Source organism: Schistocerca gregaria, chromosome 3 (assembly GCF_023897955.1).
Source record: "Schistocerca gregaria isolate iqSchGreg1 chromosome 3, iqSchGreg1.2, whole genome shotgun sequence".
Lineage (NCBI taxonomy): Eukaryota > Metazoa > Arthropoda > Insecta > Orthoptera > Acrididae > Schistocerca > Schistocerca gregaria.
Genome location: NC_064922.1, coordinates 594,505,967 through 594,526,101, shown reverse-complemented (window position 1 = coordinate 594,526,101; position 20,135 = coordinate 594,505,967). Strand labels below are relative to the sequence as shown.

Here is a 20,135-nt window from a genome sequence, read left to right as displayed (position 1 = left end):
CTTAGAGGAGGGACCTGGATACCAAGTGCTTTGAGGAGGATAAAAAAAGCGTTTTGTAAAGAACAAAAATGTATTATTAAAATAACAAGTTTAATCACAATTTTGGTTGCGCTCTTTATAAAGATTGTTTAAAGATGTTCTGCCTAATTAAAATTTTGAATGAATGCTAACAGAATAAATGCAAATATCTCATAGAAACAGTGTGTTACCATTAAACCATAATTATTCATTTTGATTGTAGTGCTTACAATGCAGTTGGAACATCCTCGTGTTTCTTTGTATAATTTATTATTGCTCAAAATAAAAGTTAAAAAATAAATTCTTGAATTTTTGTGGGTATATTTAGTTCAAAACACGAAGTGACCGTATCGTTCGTGCAAAATCAAATAAATATATAGATTCCAAAAATTTATTAGCAGCTGTGGCCTCAAATAAAGAGTGAGATTTTTTTGCTTATCCCATTTTTTATATTCAGGAATATTAATAATTTCCCATATGCAAATTACCCATTATTATAAAACTTTACTCGAGGAGTGTTTGGTCTCCCCTGTAGAATTCCTCTTTCTAGACTCACTGCGATTTGAAAAGTCACTCCTCTCATAATAACATTGCGGCCAGAATGGTGGTCCCAGCGTATGTCAGTACCGATTTCCCCGCCCGTACCGTCATTGCGCATTACTGTATTTTGAGGTTTACCCCACACAACTGAGGAAGCGCTTCGCTTTTCACTTCCGTATAAAATATCAGCTCGTCAGGCAACAACGTCAACACTGAACTGCAGCAATTCATGGAACAGAACACGATCGACATTTTTTGCTTTCGAGTGCTACTGCTATTACTACTGGTGCTTGTATATCTTTCCTTCTGTAAACGTCAATGTAATGACTGTTTTGGAATGGTTCTAGAAATTTACTGTGGCAATAAAACATTCTAACGTATACTCTTGTGTTTTATTCGTACATAAGTCAGTTGAGGACTGCGAGAAGGAAGTGAAAGAAATGCATCTACCCTCCGCCTCACACCCAACACTCTGAGAGCGTAGATGTAGGTGTATCTGTGGCAATGTAGCATCCCCACAGTCTCAGTTGATATATGGCATACTGTAAGGGAAGATATTCCACGGTGTTAATTAGGTCAATCTTTATTGCTTGTTATGTTATACTGTAGCACATTTCAAAGGAAAGAAGATTGCTTAGTAAGACGTATTTTATGACATGATACCCTTTTTTCGTTGCCGTGGAAGGACGTAGTGTTAAGCTAAGCCAGATAACAACAGTTGTGTATACTGGCGCATTGAGCTATCAATCGGAAGTAAAAGTGGCATTTTAGTTAGTAATAGGTGAATATTTACTCCAAAACAGTCAAATCCTAATCCCGATTCCTTCAGTTTCAGCCCTTTCGTAATTTATCAGGAGAATATTGAGGTGATTTTACGATGTTATAGTCTGTCCTGACATTTTTATGTTATTTTTTTACCGGTCTCAGCTTACAGCATTGTTTCCGACGAAGTTGTATGATAGTGTGATCCCTTTTTCCACCCCTTGACCTTCCTCTCCGTCACCACGCCCAAAGAAACGAGCCAGTTTGAATGCCCGGCCAAGATTTTTGTTATGCTTTGTTTACGGATAGTCTGTTCCAGCTGTCTGCCTTGCTCCAAGAGTCGTTATGGCAGGCCAAGTTGCGTTACGTAATGTTTAAGACACTAGAATAGTATTCTGGACGAGCGAGACTGAGATCCTCATCTAGCTATCCCGGTTTCGATTTTCTGTAACACCCCTAAATCACTTGAGCCGTAATCCACGGTCGGATTCCTTTTCTGTTCTTATATTCCTTGTTTCTTAGAAACACGTTGTTCACAGACTAGATTCATACAGAAGTAAGAGACAGTGGGTTATGTGTCTCCATTGTTCCAGCTATATGTTTCGGGAGTGAAAACCTTTTAGAATGAGTAATATACGAAAAAAAGTCATATACGAAGCATCCAGTGCCTTCGTAGGTGACGCATTCACGTTATAAATTTACGTCATTTCTTTATTTTTGAGGCCGGCCGCAGTGGCCGAGCGGTTCTAGGCGCTATAGTCTGGAACCATGCGACCGCTACGGTCACAGTTTCGAATCCTGCCTAGGGCATGGATGTGTGTGATGTCCTTAGGTTGGTTAGGTTTAAGAAGTTCTAAGTTCTAGGGGACTGATGACCTCAGATGTTAAGTCCCATAGTGTTCAGAGCCATTTGAACCATTTATTTTTTGAGGAAATTACTGTAAGAAATGAAAAGTTAAATTTTTATGTGCGTATTTCATATCCAAGTGTCGTAGCTTTCATGTATCCGCCTGAAATCACATCGTAATGCACAACACACTGATACATTCGTCCGCTTTCATCGCAGATCTTGTCTAATTATCTAAAATATACACTCCTGGAAATGGAAAAAAGAACACATTGACACCGGTGTGTCAGACCCACCATACTTGCTCCGGACACTGCGAGGGGGCTGTACAAGCAATGATCACACGCACGGCACAGCGGACACACCAGGAACCGCGGTGTTGGCCGTCGAATGGCGCTAGCTGCGCAGCATTTGTGCACCGCCGCCGTCAGTGTTAGCCAGTTTGCCGTGGCATACGGAGCTCCATCGCAGTCTTTAACACTGGTAGCATGCCGCGACAGCGTGGACGTGAACCGTATGTGCAGTTGACGGACTTTGAGCGAGGGCGTATAGTGGGCATGCGGGAGGCCGGGTGGGCGTACCGCCGAATTGCTCAACACGTGGGGCGTGAGGTCTCCACAGTACATCGATGTTGTCGCCAGTGGTCGGCGGAAGGTGCACGTGCCCGTCGACCTGGGACCGGACCGCAGCGACGCACGGATGCACGCCAAGACCGTAGGATCCTACGCAGTGCCGTAGGGGACCGCACCGCCACTTCCCAGCAAATTAGGGACACTGTTGCTCCTGGGGTATCGGCGAGGACCATTTGCAACCGTCTCCATGAAGCTGGGCTACGGTCCCGCACACCGTTACGCCGTTTTCCGCTCACGCCCCAACATCGCGCAGCCCGCCTCCAGTGGTGTCGCGACAGGCGTGAATGGAGGGACGAATGGAGACGTGTCGTCTTCAGCGATGAGAGTCGCGTCTGCCTTGGTGCCAATGATGGTCGTATGCGTGTTTGGCGCCGTGCAGGTGAGCGCCACAATGAGGACTGCATACGACCGAGGCACACAGGGCCAACACCCGGCATCATGGTGTGGGGAGCGATCTCCTACACTGGCCGTACACCTCTGGTGATCGTCGAGGGGACACTGAATAGTGCACGGTACATCCAAACCGTCATCGAACCCATCGTTCTACCATTCCTAGACCGGCAAGGGAACTTGCTGTTCCAACAGGACAATGCACGTCCGCATGTATCCCGTGCCACTCAACGTGCTCTAGAAGGTGTAAGTCAACTACCCTGGCCAGCAAGATCTCCGGATCTGTCCCCCATTGAGCATGTTTGGGACTGGATGAAGCGTCGTCTCACGCGGTCTGCACGTCCAGCACGAACGCTGGTCCAACTGAGGCGCCAGGTGGAAATGGCATGGCAAGCCGTTCCACAGGACTACATCCGGCATATCTACGATCGTCTCCATGGGAGAACAGCAGCCTGCATTGCTGCGAAAGGTGGATATACACTGTACTAGTGCCGACATTGTGTATGCTCTGTTGCCTGTGTCTATGTGCCTGTGGTTCTGACAGTGTGATCATGTGATGTATCTGACCCCAGGAATGTGTCAATAAAGTTTCCCCTTCGTGGGACAATGAATTCACGGTGTTCTTATTTCAGTTTCCAGGAGTGTATATCTTATTGCGGTTGCGTGGAGTGTATAGCGATATCTGCTGTTCTTGTTTAGTGATCCGTTTCGAAGGAAATTTTTAAAAAAAATTTATTACGATTATTTACCTGCTACTTAGTAAGATCACTTCGTTAAACTGAAAGATATCGTTTCGGGAAAATTCGTAACAGGACGCTAACCGCCGAAGTGTATCTACCCAACATACTTTTTGTGTGTTAGCAACAGCTAATATCAACCCAACACACTTTTTATGTGTTTGTAACAGCAAACGATAGGCCGTGTAAAGACGTCATATATTCTCGGTCTTCCATTTATTTCCAGCCAGATGCCAGCCACGATACAAATCTTTCTACAGATCAGTTAGCTCTTTGCAGTTTCATTTTCTGTAAGAACTTTAAAGAAAATCGTCTCTTATAGGGAGTTAACGAGGACTGAAAGTCAATTTCTGGGGGCTCTCTGGCTCGCCAGCCGCGGCTGCTGGTCGATGTGCACCGCTGGCGCCGTCCTCCTCTGGAGCCGCCAGCCCTTCGAACAGTTGGCACCAGCGCGGCAAGTTGGCGTTTGAGGCGGAACATCAAAAGACTAGTTCTGGCACCACTGACTTCTGCCTCGCCTGCCTGAACTAGGATCCAACAGCGGAACGCGACGAGTGCTCGCTGCCGCTGACACTGGGGGCGGAGCAGCAGCAGTAGTACCCTATTGACCCCTTTACACGGCCTTCGTCTGCGCAAAAGAAGTGTACACTGATTGAGCATTAGGCTTACTTGGCGATGAAGTCTAAGAGACCTACCTGTTACCCAGCTACTTATAAGACAGAAAGTAAAGAATTAGCCTTACTTTAAATTGGACAAATTACTATTCTGACGGGAAATACCATCTCGGGCTGCCCGATAAGGCTCCATACTATGTCCAGTCCTATTTACAATCTGTGTGAGTTATTTGCCAGTAAATATCAGGTCCCTGTCAGTTACGTCTGCAGGCGCTACTTCTGCGTTAGCTGAAAATCAGGATACAGAAACAATTCTCGAATCATAGATTAGTAACCTCAGGGTCTTAGAAATTTGTTTCCAACTAAATTGGCCGAATTTAAAAATATCTAAGACTCACATGATGCGGCTTAAGAGCAAACAATAAATGTGTGGGCAGATGAAGATTATTCACAACAACGATGTCGAAGAACTTTATCAAATTCTTAGGAACTAATCTGGATAAAAATTTGAGCTGCGAGGTACGTATTGAGTACCACTCTAACAAACTGATCTACTATATTATCAATCTCAGCTGACATGAACACACGAAAAGCAGCATATTCAAGTTACTTTCAGTCTACTTTTAGGCATGGTATTTTTGGGGGCCGGGGGGAGGGGGCGAATCAGTTCAACATAATGAGGATACTAAAGATACAGAAAAAAGTGATTTGGAATATGAACCGTACATCAGAAAGAACCAAGTCGCCCATTTAAAAACCTACAAATATTAAGTCTCTCAGCCCAAATATTTACCGAATTATTACCCTTTTATGTACCAAACAGGAGTTATTTGACGGAACTCAATGTGTTCATATACAGGAACCAAGAAACCCTCAAACTGTATGCTCAGACACCTCAGTGCATGGGAATGAAAATTTATACTAAATAAAAATGGAAAAAGTTAATGCAAATGGAGTTGTAATACATGCTGATGCGGAAATGCTGTTACTTCGTGGACGAATTCACACATAACGAGCTGGTAATCTCAGCTGGATACAACTTGTTCATATCTTCCTAAGAATAAATAGCTGTTCGTAGAAAACTCATTTTAGTGTTATCGTATTGTTTGTTATTGTAACTGTAAAGTAAATTTATTATATTCCTCTTGTTCGCAATCCAATTTGGTTGCAAACTTACGTCATGAGATGAACAAGCCAAAATTCAGAGTTCACTTAACGAGAGATGTGCATGACCGCGGACGCTCAGAACTGCACGAAAATGTACTTACCATATGAATCACTCATCCTAGGCTCAGTGGTATGAACCATTCGCACAATGTGTCTGATCACACCTGTTCGATGTTCAAGAGAGGAACTTTGGTAACGCGAATAACAAAATATCGAGACAGTAGGACTAAAAACACACCTATTTGAATATGACAGCTGAAGTCAGGAGGTTGGAACAGATATGCGGAGAGGCCCTTCCGCAGAAGGAAGTTGCTGCTGAGCTTACAGATGTGCCGGAATAAGCAGGTACCATGCAGGCACAATAAGAGTTGTGTCCTGTCTAGCGTGTGGCACAGCGGGCTGTAGTCTACGAGAAGTGTTACAAGGAATTAGTTTTAATGTATGTTGAAAGGCTGAAAAAGTTGCGACCAGTCACTTTTTTATGATAATTTATTTTGCCTTTACCAGTTTCAAGCTGGTTTACCCATATTCAGACGAAGTGTAGGTTTAGATTGGAATGTGAGAGTTTGCTTCCGACTTGGCGAAGACAACGAATGTGAAGTCAAATAACCTGATTGTAGTGGGAGCCCAGTATCTAAGTTAGAATGGAATGTGATAGTTTGGGTGTGAGTCGACAAAACCAACGAATATGAAAGCAAAAGCCTGCCAGAAGTGTTGGGCTCCATAGAAATGTCAAAACATTCCGTCTCTTCGCGAGAGTCCTTCCGCACAACTGTCACATATTCAGGAGCAATGGGTGGGTGGCAGTGTCTGTTAATAATGGGCAACCGTCCGACCACAGTTTGGAGTATTTTATTATTATTATTATTATTATTATTATTATTATCATCATCATCATCATCATCCTGCACCTTGATGCTCATTATTTCTCCACAATCGTTAGATACCATAGAGTGATAAGTTTATTCTGTGCCTTTTCAAGTTTTAACAATCTGTTGTGTTTCTGAATCGGGGATGGGAACCGAACCACACTTTCCTTGAAAAATTGGGAATGTGCCAAAACACCACATTCGTGGTGCCTCGCGACAGACAAATGCTCGTTAATCTAGCGTGCAGTTTCGAGGCGGATTTCGGTCACGTTCTTTCACTCGGTAGACAGGGCAGTCAGCGTTAAGTTATACCAAGATGCATTCTAAAGAAAAATTCCTTCGACTTGACTGATTTCATCAGCACACTGTTGTGGAATCGGCATCTTGTAGTAGAGATTAGGCTGGGTTATAGCACCAAAAAATAGAGAGTAATCTATAATTGCCGGAGGTCAGTGACTCTGCGACCAAGTTAATGATTTGCTAGCATTAAGAGCTTCCCACTTCATTTAATGATCATATTATCGGTTACGGGAGCACATCTAAGCGAAAGGTGACAACGCTACATAACAGTTCGAATTAAACTTAACAATTATTAATACAATACTCAGCTGTACTTTTTTATTTGTTTTAAATGCGATCGCTTTTGCTCATGAATATGTCCATAAACGAGCCACAAAAAGTTAGTCATACAGGGTGTTTCAGAAATGATGGTTAATATTCAGTGATATGACAGGAATGGTCATTGAAACAAAAAGGTCAAGTAAACGTGAGCTCTAAAACGCATATCTTAACAGCTATGAGCTCTTCTAGTGCAGCTTCTTTGCTTTCCATATTTTGAGAAGTGGTAGTATGGACCAAAACAAGAAAAAAGTGTCCTAAAATGTGCTCTAAAATGCATACCTTTAAAGTTATGAGCACTTGTGCATTAGAAGAGTTGTGTTTCAAAGTAGCGAAGATGAACAAGTCCTCACAGCTCTTAAGGTATGCATTTTAGAGCACATGTTTACTGGACACTTTTTTCTTGTTTTGGTCCTTACTACCACTTCCCAAAATATGGAAAGCAAAGAGCTTGCAGTAGAAGAGATTTGCTTCACAGTATAGAAGATCAATAATTGCTCATAGCTCTTAAGGTGTGCCTTTTAGAGCCCATTTTTACTTGACTTTTTGTTTCGAATGATCATTCCTGTCATGTCCCACAGTATTGACCATCACATCTGAAACACCTTTTATATTGCACGATTGCGATTTCCAGTGAAGATAGCTATCAAAGAAAGTGCTATTTTGCCTAAACAAGGCCTCTGTTAGGCCCTCAGATGTTTCTAAACATAAGGAAATGGAGTGTTGGACGCCCTATGTTTTCTTGCCGTGAAAAATCTGTGGACGATATATAACCAGCCGCCGAAGTGGATGGCGCCACACAAGGACTGCCGACTTTCTTAAAATAATAAAATCACAAATTAATACCAGGGAAATAAATACACGGACCGACAGCCCTGCAACTGAAAGAAAATTACATTCCGAACTGTCTGTATAAAAGGGAAGGAAGGCAGCTTAAGACCTAAGAAATTCTCTGTAATCAGTTTTATTCAAAACCTACTCTAAACAGTTAATTCAACTGAATACAATCAGTGTAATAAACGTGGACAGTTAATCGTTTGTCATGCGAAGTGGCAGTCTGGTGTGTTGTGTTATGCGAGTAATAGCGTCCAATCAGAAACGCATCAAAATGTTTAACTTACCAGAGTGAATGGCTCTTACACACACACACACACACACACACACACACACGATAAGAATACCTGACTGATTATCAGTACTTTGGGATCGATCGAACAAGTGCTTTGTAACACACTTCCTTCGAGTATGAATTCGATTCCTGTTTTAAAATATTACGGAACCGAGTGACAAATTGCGAACTCGAAAGCATAGTTGACAGCTTGGAATTTTATAAAACAAGGGCAATCGGTGTCCAACACATGACCTGCATCCAAGCATTACACGAACAATCAATGCTAGCAAAGTGGTAACACTGCTCCTCAGTGTTAATTATTGTGTTGTGTAGCGTACATTAATTGAGAAAACTATCACTGACGGACAAGGAGTCAGCCAGTCTGAAAACTGGAATACTTCGACCCTTGGAAACAAGACAGGTACCGTTTCCATGGATACAGCACTTAAAAATAGCGTTTTATCCTTATGCTGTCGTAACCTCCGATGAAAAGCATCCTCTCAGAAAAGAGTGGAATAATTACTGCATGTAACACAAATGGAACGTTGCTTGTGTGGAATAATGTTCTCGAAAAGGCAAATGTCCCAGATTCAAGTCTCAGTCCGGCACACAGTTTTAATCTGTCTGGAAGTTTCAAAACCGATAATATTCTCACAGAGGATCTGACGTTAAGAGACTTGCAACTTGAGGAGAGTCTCCTTTCAGCGCTCCCAGACGGTCAAAACTTCCACAGCAGTGAGTGTCTCGCCTATATGTTGAGGCCTCCGTAAACGAGCAAACTTGATTGTCGAACGCGACCTTGTCTAGCCACTGATTGTCAAAAAATTGCGTACATGTACGAACAAAGGTTGGCAGTTTAACCTCACTTTGAAGCAAACGCTGTTCTGTCCATGAGATTTTCGACAGTAGTAAGAATGGCCACAAATGTAGACAAATCAGTTCTAGCATTGAATTTGGCACTGTGTTTAACGAACAAGACGCTACTCCAGGGAATGGCTTAAAATAAGAGATCAGATTTCTTCAAACGGACGATAAAGCTTTTAAAAAAGCTGTTAAGTCCCTCTTAAAAGACCAAACTTGTCTGTCAAGTTAATTAGGGAAGGGTCAAACAAGCTGTAAAAATACCAAGAAAGCCTGTCAGTTTAATATTATTTTTGAAACAGACGGTTGTCGTGTATGATGTACTTTGATACGAGTGGGAATAAATACAAATGCAGATAAAGTGGTTCTAACATTACTCTGGCACTGTGTTTACAGCAGAACAAGAAGAAAAAAACGAGATACTTAACCTGGAAACTGTTTAAACTGAGAGAGAAATATACTCGTGAAAACTCATTAATGGAAATGTTACACTCAGAACCTAACGTTTCTATCAACTTTCTGCGGATGGACAGTGAAACTTTTTTAGAGCTACGTCGCTCTCACGTTGAGAAAGAAGACGCAAGTATACGAAAATTTATTCTAGTCTTCCTGTTCAAAAATGGTTCAAATGGCTCTGAGCACTATGGGACTTAACATCTTAGGTCATCAGTCCCCTAGAACTTAGAACTGCTTAAACCTAACTAACCTAAGGACATCACACAATACCCAGCCATCACGAGGCAGAGAAAATAGTCTTCCTGTTCCTGTAATGACAGTGCATTAGAATACCACAACGTGGGATCATATAGCTTACATCGTCCGTAAAAGAACCGGGGAGCTTCGATTTCTTTTATTTCATTGCACTCCCGCTTATATGTTTTGCGTAAAATACTGATTTTGTTCATAATCTCTTCCTTCGTAATATATAGCTATGAAAGATGTGATACTTCTACCATTTTGGTAATTGTCAGCGATGTTTTGTTCTTATCCTTGATCGTAGTTTCCGTAGGTGTAGAAACTCACCAGACAGTGAAATAAAACAACTTTTCACTATACATATGCGGTGAAACATCGACACAAACAACGTCCGCCATCTCGTCAACCTTTCCGTCAGTCAAAATTTCTCGCACACACGTCAAACAAGATCTTTCCTTGCAAACACATCAAACAACATCGTACACTGTCAAATATTTGGCAAGTATTGTTAACTTTGACAAAATGTTTTATCGTTTACGGGGGCTTGTAGAGTGAGGTAATATTATGTCAGAGTTAAGTTGCTACACTGTCCTGAGGATGGCAAGCGAGACCTGGTTCTGCAGGACCCCCGCTCAAGCTGCATCTTCCCCGGTGCCGGTGGCACCACACGGGAAGCCCGAGTGCAGCTGGTTCCCCCACCCCCAGCAGCTGGGTCCCCACGACTGGCAGGCGTACGGGCGCTCACTAGACTGTGGAGATGCCCGGGCCCGATTGGCCGAGTTGCGGCACAAGCGCGCCCATTGAGGTTTCGGAGGTGTGCGGCGGAGCATGCTGTGCAGCTCGCGGCACGGCGCCGTGGCCGGCTAATAGAGCTGCTTGTTGTAGTGCGGCCGCCTCCCCTCCCGGCCGCTGCGCTGCCGCCGGCCTGGCGAGTTGCACTAAAAAAGGCAGGCGGCGCAGCGCCGTCAGTTTGGAGGCAGCTGCCGGTGCCGGTGCCGCCTTGTGCGAGGTGCAGCACGCCGGCTGCCGCGCGCCGACGCGCGGTTCGTGACGCGTGTGCCTAGTGCCAGTGTTACATGCTACTTCGGTGCCCTAGTGCACGCCAGCCAGGCGACATGTGTGGTGAGGGGTCACAGTTCAAATTAAGCTTTCCACCCAAACAGCGCAGTCTAGAGATGAAATTGCGCGGGGATCATTATTCCTCCGCACCTCGAAAGGAGTGCACGTTTTCCCGTGTACGAGAGTGGTGTTGCTATAACGTCTTCGTGTTTGATGTGACAAATGCCACATTTGTAGAACAAACACAAGAGGTTTTTGGGGGACAGCAGACATACTGCAAGAAAAGCTAGAATGGGCAGATCCCAAGGCAAAACATCGTATAAATAGATGCTCCTTTTTCAACAGTGACGGAGATTATCTCTTCGAAACAGGAAGGAAAGGGGACCGGCTGGGTATTACTAAATCTTCTGCCATTTTTCCCTTTAGAATATTCGGAATTAGAGAAAGTTGCTGGAAACGTCACTTGGAGTTAACTGGATTAATGGTGTGCGAATAGTTGTAGGTTTTCGTCCATCGTCATACGCGTCTACACACAGGAATAATTACAGCTAGTAAACGTTTCAGACTGCTTATGCACAAGAGTTTTAGGTAACCTCCTGTTTCTGCAAAGCTGTATGTCGTACTTCCTGCCTCGGAAACAGTGTCAACCATTAGTTTGTAATGAAAGATAATCATCAAACTTTAAATGCTGATTTTTTTCACGGAAAATGCAACAATTTAACATTACGAAGCATGCATCTTTTCAGAAACAGTAATACACATAAAAAGTATGTTAATTTATGCTAGCTTGAACTGTTATATGTGGGTACTGTAAGGGTGTGACCAAGATGCCAGGGATAATTCTGAAACTTCCATTTTCTCGTGTGACTGATTACATTTCTACTTGTTTGTACGTCAGATGTGTTTTAACCGTAATTCTCTCGTGTAGGTACAGTGGGTGCGTATGCAGTGTAAAGTCGTGTTTGTGTTGCTATTGATGATTATGAAAGAAGGGAATTAGGTGAACATGCTCGTTGCATAATATTTTCGAATAGCACTAAAGAGGCTGGAAAGTTCACGCCTCCGTCTGACGAATGAATCACCCTGCACGGACATAGGGGTCGTACTCTGGGCAGGTCTATAATTTAGCTCAGCGCTTTGCGTAGAGTGTGGCGAACTTGACAACACCAGCTCACCCCCGCCTGTCCGCCAGATACTGAAGTCGAAAATGTTTTCACCAGCAGGATTCGAACTGGCTGTTTCAGAATAGAGCTCGGCTACAGATTGCGGTAGGCTCACAGTGATAGTGCAACCGCAAACATAGTAGCACATAATTTGTCATAGACAATAATATTTCGATGCTACCACAGACGGACACGTAACATATGAATGCTTTCTCAACAACTTTGTTGCATTTCGCACTTTATGTAGATGGGTGGTGCCCTGATAACCAGATATGGTGTCTGTAGTCTTCTGTAACTGTCGTACCATGTCCGAGTAACAATATGTAACTTATTTACACGAGTTGCAAACTGCATTGAATTTGTTTGTGACATTTTTAACAAAAGTTGTGCAGAGATGTTGATTATAACACACATCTTTAGCAGTTTCAAATAGTTGTATGAGGGGAAATCATTAAGATTAAGAGCATTTCTGTGTCGTGTTTTCTTCATTACGATGACCGGTCGTGTCACCATAGAAGTAATTTCCTTCTTCTCTTAAAACTCCCTGTATAGTGATAGGAAAATAAATCATATTATTGTTATCCTTCTAGGATACCCCTAGTGCAGTTTTTATCGGTCTCCTTTGTTTTTGTGTCGTTGCTTCAAACTTGGAAATAGTCCAGTTGTGGCGGATAACTGGAATGAAATTCTTTCATTATGCGACCAGCGTAGAGCAGCAGTACAGTTGTTTATACATTTCAGATGCGCACGTAAACGTAACATTCAGTTGTTACTTATTCTGAATTCCTTGATGGTATTCAGCGGTGACAATTCTTCGCTGATGTTTGTGCTTCACTCTGTGCGCAGCTCGTGATCCAGTGGAAGTATCAATCATAGTGTGGGCTTAGCGTCTTTGACTACTAACCATAACGTCCTCGGTCACGGGTTCGATCATATAAACGAGGCGGCACGGTAGCTCAGCGTATTCTGTCAGGGGACTGACCACCCTCTCTTAAAAAAAAAAACTGATGGAATTTGAATGAAGTCATGCGACATCCCCACAGTGCCACTGACGTAAAATGAATAAGAAACAAACCGAAAGAAACAAGACAAAAGAAAAGAAAAGTTCGCGTCGCTGCCTCTAGATCGTGGGGTCAAGGTTTCGATTCTCGATCTGGTTGGAGATTTTCTTCGCTCGAGGTCTAGGTTTTTTGTTGTCCTAATCATTTCATCTGATTTTCCTTTGCACAAGTCGCGGAACTGGGGTCAAATACGAAGGCTTGCAGCAGACGACCGAACAACTTCGGACGCGGTCTCCCGGACGGTTATGCCGTTTTTGCTTTATTGTGACTATACTCCAAGATATTAATTGTGATGGAGGTGATAATAGTCTCTCTGCACGTGTCCGGCGGGCGGCTTTAACCACCTCACACTGTCGACCATCAAACATCCGCGAAACATTCCATTGCCTTCACGCTTAGCATTTGCTCTCAGCACGATTGTTCTGTATGACATCTACGAGGTTCTTGTGTCGGTTGCTACCTTGTTGATGAACGTTTGGTTGTAGTTATCCTGTCAACCTTGTATATGCCGCAGATGGCGTTTATCTGCATGATTGTTGTCCATCACTTTAACCAGTTGTTTAAACCTGTAGAGAACGAAACGCGATACCTGGTAATTCTCCCCCTCCGCCCTTGCCCCAAACTGATAAATAATAAATTTTAGTCCCAAAGTACAGTTGTCGAATAACAACAGAGGAATTTTAATTCACGAAGTGCGAACTATCTATATCTCCTGTATTTAAGTTGCTGTTTTTCTTCTTCGTGGCTTGGTGGCTAAGTAATCAGACTAGTAGCCCAGAAGATCGAAGTTCAATCCTGAGTCGTTACTGGGATTTTTTCTGTCTCTACATCTTCTTTCGCTCTGGCAGTGATTTGTTAAACGCAAAGTTGCCCAACGGTTTAGACTTCACATAGAACTGTAGGGCCCCCTACAACTGGCTGGGTTAAGTCAGTTCAAAGTTTGGAGGAAGACAACTGCAACCCTCCTTCAGTAGGGCCTTGTATAGTAAAACACTGCGTTATTCAAACCAGCCTTGGGTTGAGGTCAGCTTCACTTTTTATCTCCTCCCCCTCCCCCCTCTCATCCGCCCTTCCCCTCCCACCCTCTCCATCCCCACTCAACTTATCACTTGACCCAGCCAGGTGGCGCGGTGGTAAGGCACGAGACTCGCATTCGAGATGGTGGACAACTCGTCAAATCCCTTGCCTAAAATCCAGATGTGGTTTATCCCAAGATAACTTGTGGCGTATCAATGTCTTGAAAAGGACGTAAGACATTCCTTTTCCCATGCGTTGAAAAGGACGCAGATGATTTCCTTGTCCTATTCTTGCTATACCCGAGCTTGTGCTCCGTCTCTAACGACTTCGTCGTCGCCGGGACGTCTTGCTCCGCTCCTCCACACCTCCTATTCAGGCTTTGAAACCTCCTTAGTTACCCGTCTTTACTACGGCGACTTGTTCGCAGCTGAGAGTCCAGCTGGGATGAGTGTGTGAATTACAGTTAGTGTGTCTTATACGTATGTTATTTGTTTCGTTCTTGCTCTTTCTTATATGCCACTTCACTTAGTTGTTACACACCACTCTGTTTGACTTTCTGTCCGCAGCGGACAACGTGCCTCATGGTCATTTTACTCCATAGGACATTCATAATTTTTACAGAATACATTTCACCAGTTTGACTCTTTTGGACTAGATTAAAATATATAAAATACGCGCTTATGTGCAATGTAAGCAACCTTTGAATACAATTGAATCTGATGCACTGTTATTCGAATATGTGTTGGAAAAAGAAATCACTGGTTGAAAGAGTCTGTTTATTAGAACAATCATTCGAGCCGCACCCGACATCTGTTGTGTAATATACGAATAGTGTCAGAAGATACAGTTGCGGCCTAAAATTGGAAAATCGCAGTTTTTATCAATGTAAAATAAATGTTGTACAAGTATACCACAAGGTAAGGTATGAATCGTACCCGAGCCTCCCGCTGTGTTGAATCAAACGTGCCAGTCGAAAATGTAGAGCTTGAAAACGAATGCAGTTCGATATTTCGTCGAATGAGGCCGGCCATTCCCTCGAACACAGCATTTTTACGTAACAGCTGTAATCAGCCACGGGCAGTGCGGATCTAACTGCTGGAATGAGGAACGTCTGCTTTAATGGCCAACAGATGTTGCGACTGTTGCCACACGCGATCGCTGTAACGAGAAGCTGCATGCCCGCGATAGCTGGTACAGAAGCTCATATAAAATTACGTTCTCGAATTACCCTGCAGCGCCACGCACTTGCATCCGACGCAGAATATTGAACGCTGCGATGAGCGAAACATTATTGCGCGATTTCATATTTTTTTCGTTGTTTATTTGATTTTGCACTTTGATTTTCCATTGAATTGATGGTCAGTGTAAATGAAGCGCGATCACAGATTTAGGGACAGAAGGATTCTGCAGTGAACTGTTTAGGGTGAAAAATGGTCTTTGAAGAAACCACTATGTTCCCTAGATCTATTATTATGCTACATGTTATTTAGAATATAAATGATGTTCTTGCTAGTACAAGGCTATAATGTTTGAAAATGCAGTTCGACATGCGGATTGTTCATACACATTGTGGAATATCATGTAGGAAAAATAATGTGTCTATAAAGTCTCATTATGTAGAATATCTCTTGCAGAGATAACAGCGTTCAGAAACAAGTTTTCGTGAGAAAGACTACAGTTTTGAAGCACAGCGTATTTACACACTTACACACACATATAAAAATCACAGCATCTAGAAGGAGTTGTGCCGCATGACGAAAGTTGGTAGGCGTGTTTCTACATTTGAAGATATATATTCAAATTTCGCACGAGTCGCAAAAGAGTGCCCGCAAATAGCGCCACTATGAGGATGAAAACCAGGTTTGCTTTTAAAAACACGCTGTAACGGCCGTGAGCGTTAGCTACCTCTGAGACTGAAAGCGATGCGTTGATGTTAGTTAAGAATGCCTTTATGGCGACAAAGACGCCATTATCACCATCACACTGAGTTTGAACGAGGTCATGTAATAGGGCTATGAAGCTGGATGTTTCTTCAGCGATCATGCGCAAAGACTTGGTAACAATGTAGCCACTGCACAATACTGCTGATAACGGTGGTCACGGGAATATACGGACGCAAGAAGACAGAGCTCCGGACCACCACGTGGCACAACCGAGAGGGAAGGTCGTAGTGTTTGGCGTACGGCTCTAACGCATCGTACTGCAGTTGCAGCTGCGATTAGAACAGCAGTTGGTACTGTTATAAATCGGTTATTCAAGGAAAGCTCTGAGTCAAAAGCCTTGCAGCGTGCATTCCACCGACGCCAAACCATTGCCATTAGCGACTTAAGCGTTGTCAAGCGAGAGCTCATTGGAGGGAAGTTGGAGGGAAGGATGGAGGTCTGTTGTGTTTCCTGATGAAAGTCGGTTGCGCCTCGGTGCCAGTGATGGCCGTGTGTTGGTTAGAAGGAGGCCAGTTGAGAGCCTGCGACCAACCTGTCTGCCTGCTAGATAGACAGGACCTACACCTGGAAGTACGGTCGGGAGCGCGATTTCGTATGATCGCACAAGGTAACTCTCGTGGTTAATCCCGCAGTCCCTGACTGCAAAACTGTACGTCAGTCTGGTGATTCGAACTGTCATGCTGCCATTCATGAACAGCATTCGAGGGGGTGTTTTCCAACAGGATAATGTTCGTCCATATACCGCTCTTGTAACCCAACATGCTCTACAGAGTGAGGACATGTAGCCTTGGTCTGCTCGATAACCAGTCTGGCCTCGCCTGAGCACGCATTGGACATCATCGGACGACAACTCCAGTCATCCAAAACAACATTAACCGTCTCTGTATTGACCGACCAAGTGCAACAGGCACGGAGCTCCATCCCACAAAGTGACGTGCGGCACCTGTAGAACACAGTGCATGCACGTTTGCATGCTTACGTTCAATATTCTGGTGCTTACAGTGGTTATTAATGTTCCAGCGTTTCACATCTGCAGTGTTATATCTCGCGCGTACTTTCACCTGTAGTCTTGCAATGTTAATCGCTTAAATATGTTAACTAGGCAAGTGTATTCCCGATATTTCGTTACTCTGCATTAATTATTTTTTGCGGTTTTTCCGTCAACGTACGTCGCTCTTATGGTAGTAATAAATTATTGATAAGCATCGTACGACCACAGATGCGTCACAGGTTGGCTACATCTGAGACTAGGAGCGTAAACTTTTGGAGATTTGGTTTCCAGTTGGTTCTGGCTTTGTCCTCTTCTGGTGTTTTCTGAGATTTTCGTCTTTGCATAGAAATCTCAGTTAATATCGTGGCTGGAATTCCACATTTAACTCTGTTACCATAATCCAAAAGAATGTTATCATTGCCCTCTTAACGAACTTAAAGCGTATCTTCTCCCTCATCTGTGAGACAACGCAGTAGAAGATATGAATAATAATGTTGTGTGTGCAGCGAATTACTTAATTCTCTGAAAGGATATTATGTTTTATACTGAATTGCAAACGCTGCTACCAATAACTATAATCATTGTTCAATCTGGTTCTGGAGAAAAGTTCCATCAGTCAATGACACATTGTACTTTTCAGTGCATCTGAGCTTCTCCATGCCACGCCAGTTGGCATAAACTCCCTGCTGCTGTTGCGCAGCCATTAAAATAGCAAGGGTCCAAAGGTAGTATAATTATGACAACATACCCTTATGGAATTCTAAACGTTACACCATGAAAGAACAGTCCAATATTTATCAAATTTTGTGGTGATAATCATCATATAACCTGTATTAAATGTTTAAACTTTCGGAACTGATATCCATCATCTTTACCAGTGTGAGATGTTACGCTGTTAAGGACGAATATTCTTGGATAAGTTGCGGTATGAAAGCAAAAAGTGCCCGAAGTCGTCCTGAGAAATATCATGCTATGCCTTAAACATATGCTGTTTCAATTCATGAAGAATGCTGGTTGGAGGTTGATATGAAAATACACGTTTTCCTACTGCATCTCAGACATGCTGTATGGATGACAAATCAGGGGACTGTGTAGGAATGTCACGGATCCGTCCATTCCTCAATGCATTCTTGATGTGAACTGCAGTATGGTGTATTGCGTTATCTTGCTGGGGTATGTCATTTAGGTCAAGCAGGATATGACACTGCGGTTTACCATTCTTCCCACGTACTGGGGAGCATTCAGACTGCCTTCAGCAGCTACCGTATCAGTCCTGTTTCATCCAGTAGCTTCCCACATTGGGATTTCAGAATTTGGAGAGGTACGAGTGTCGAAAATCGCTGCTTTTTGTCATGTTTCACCAGTTCTTCTACGGGCATGTTGGCGTAACTCTAACCAACACAGACAGGATGCCAGTCAGTGTCTCAGTTGGTGCTTCTGTTATCTGTGGTATGGCAAACGTTGCATGACGACTTGAGATGTTTATCCAGATTGCAGTAATTTACTCTGGATACTTGGTGGTAACCTAGCCCGAATTTCAGCTATTGTCATCCGTATGTCGTCAGCGCCTGTTGAACAATCTTACGACCTTCTTGTGGTGTAGTCCTTATGGAAGGAGCTGCGCCTACTCATCTTGGTACACTGTTGTCCCGAGTTCCTGAGTCTATTGTGCCACCACAAGTCCTGCAGTCGCTGCACTACAGCCGTCTGTGCGATCTGTCTGTATGTGATGCTCTCATGTCCCAGGTTAGAATGATTCGACCTTTTTCAAAGTCCAAAATTCGGCGATAAGCTACATTGCACGCCCTCTGTTGCGGCTGTTACGTTAGACACACTACATGGACATCGGGTGCTCACGTCATTCGTCATCTGTAGGAATGACTTTTTTCTGTACTGAAAATACTGAAACTTAGTTCGCACAAAAGTGAAACTTTAAGCGACATATCCCACAGACATGAAATACTGGAATAGCTGTTTGATATTTGTCGGTCAATGCATTCATGGTGCAACTTTTCCATTTCCATTAGTGTCAGAGAGCAGTACTCATGAAATCAGTCGTGTTACCACGTTATGACGGAGAATGTTATCTGAAATGCCTTATGGAAAAGCTGAAGTGTTTATTGCAGTGTTGTTTGTGCCACCTTGCAGATCAAATTTAAATACCTGGCTGGCACAATGTACATTTGTTGAAGGCGACAGTGACGAAGTAGTCATGTTTAGAGGATCGCGTTTTCTGTGAGACAACAGTGCGTCAAGCGCAGCACGTGGAGAGAGAGAGAGAGAGAGAGAGAGAGAGAGAGAGAGAGAAAGGTGTGGACGCGCCCCGCGGTGCGGAACAGAGGCCTGGGTGTGGCGGCCTTGGCGCCGAGCCGCCGACGCGCCTTCTGTTACCTCAGCGGAGCCAACGCGAATTCCGGCGTCGGACGGGCGTGGGTGGCCGTCCCGTGGGGCGCAGGCTGGCTAACTCGGCAACTGGCCGCCCACCCACCTATACAGCGCGTTGCGACACACCTCACCTCCTGCACTTACTACTGGATCGCGGCCGTGGCACGTGGCGTGCGATCCGCTGTTCCATAGTTCGCCGTCAAGAGATCGTCATCGACTGAGAGAGTAATGCAAATTGTTGCTATTCCAAAGCCTTGCTTTCAAGTCCTCACGAAGTACTACCCTGCTACTAAATGCAGTGGCCACCATTTTGGAGGAATTTATCTTGAAAGGATGTAACAATCTACTTCATCGAAAAATAAGTTTCGGTTGAAGGCCACGAGGAAGCTAGTCCAGTCAATTATAATTAAACTTTCGTTACTTGAGAGGGCCCACGTGAAAAACCAGTGATCGTAGAGCAATGAAACTCTGTGGAAACATCGGTAAGGACATGCAGAAGAGAAATAACGAATATCTCATTGAAAGAAACACATTTTGATTTTCGCGAGAGAGAGTAACATTTGTTAATTGTGTACCATTTTTACATTCCACTTTACTGTCGTTGGTCAATGTGATGACTATCTGCATCCGTGACAGCCTGGGCTCACACTAGGA

General features: G+C 43.7%; 1 protein-coding gene across 8 annotated transcripts in view; it reads left to right on the top strand.

Annotated features, from left to right (window-relative positions):
* Positions 1–20,135, top strand: part of LOC126356275 (liprin-beta-1) — a 299,230-nt gene that overhangs the window by 130,709 nt on the left and 148,386 nt on the right. The window contains exon 1 of one of the 8 annotated variants that reach the window (XM_050007136.1): positions 10,829–10,984. The exons of 4 other annotated variants lie outside the window; for them this stretch is intronic. In XM_050007136.1, coding sequence (XP_049863093.1) covers positions 10,939–10,984 — 46 coding nt within the window. In that variant the 5' untranslated portion in view covers positions 10,829–10,938. Of the gene's footprint in view, positions 1–10,828; positions 10,985–20,135 lie in introns of those variants that run through there. 3 more of the 8 variants (XM_050007144.1, XM_050007145.1, XM_050007140.1) reach the window with 3 other exon arrangements.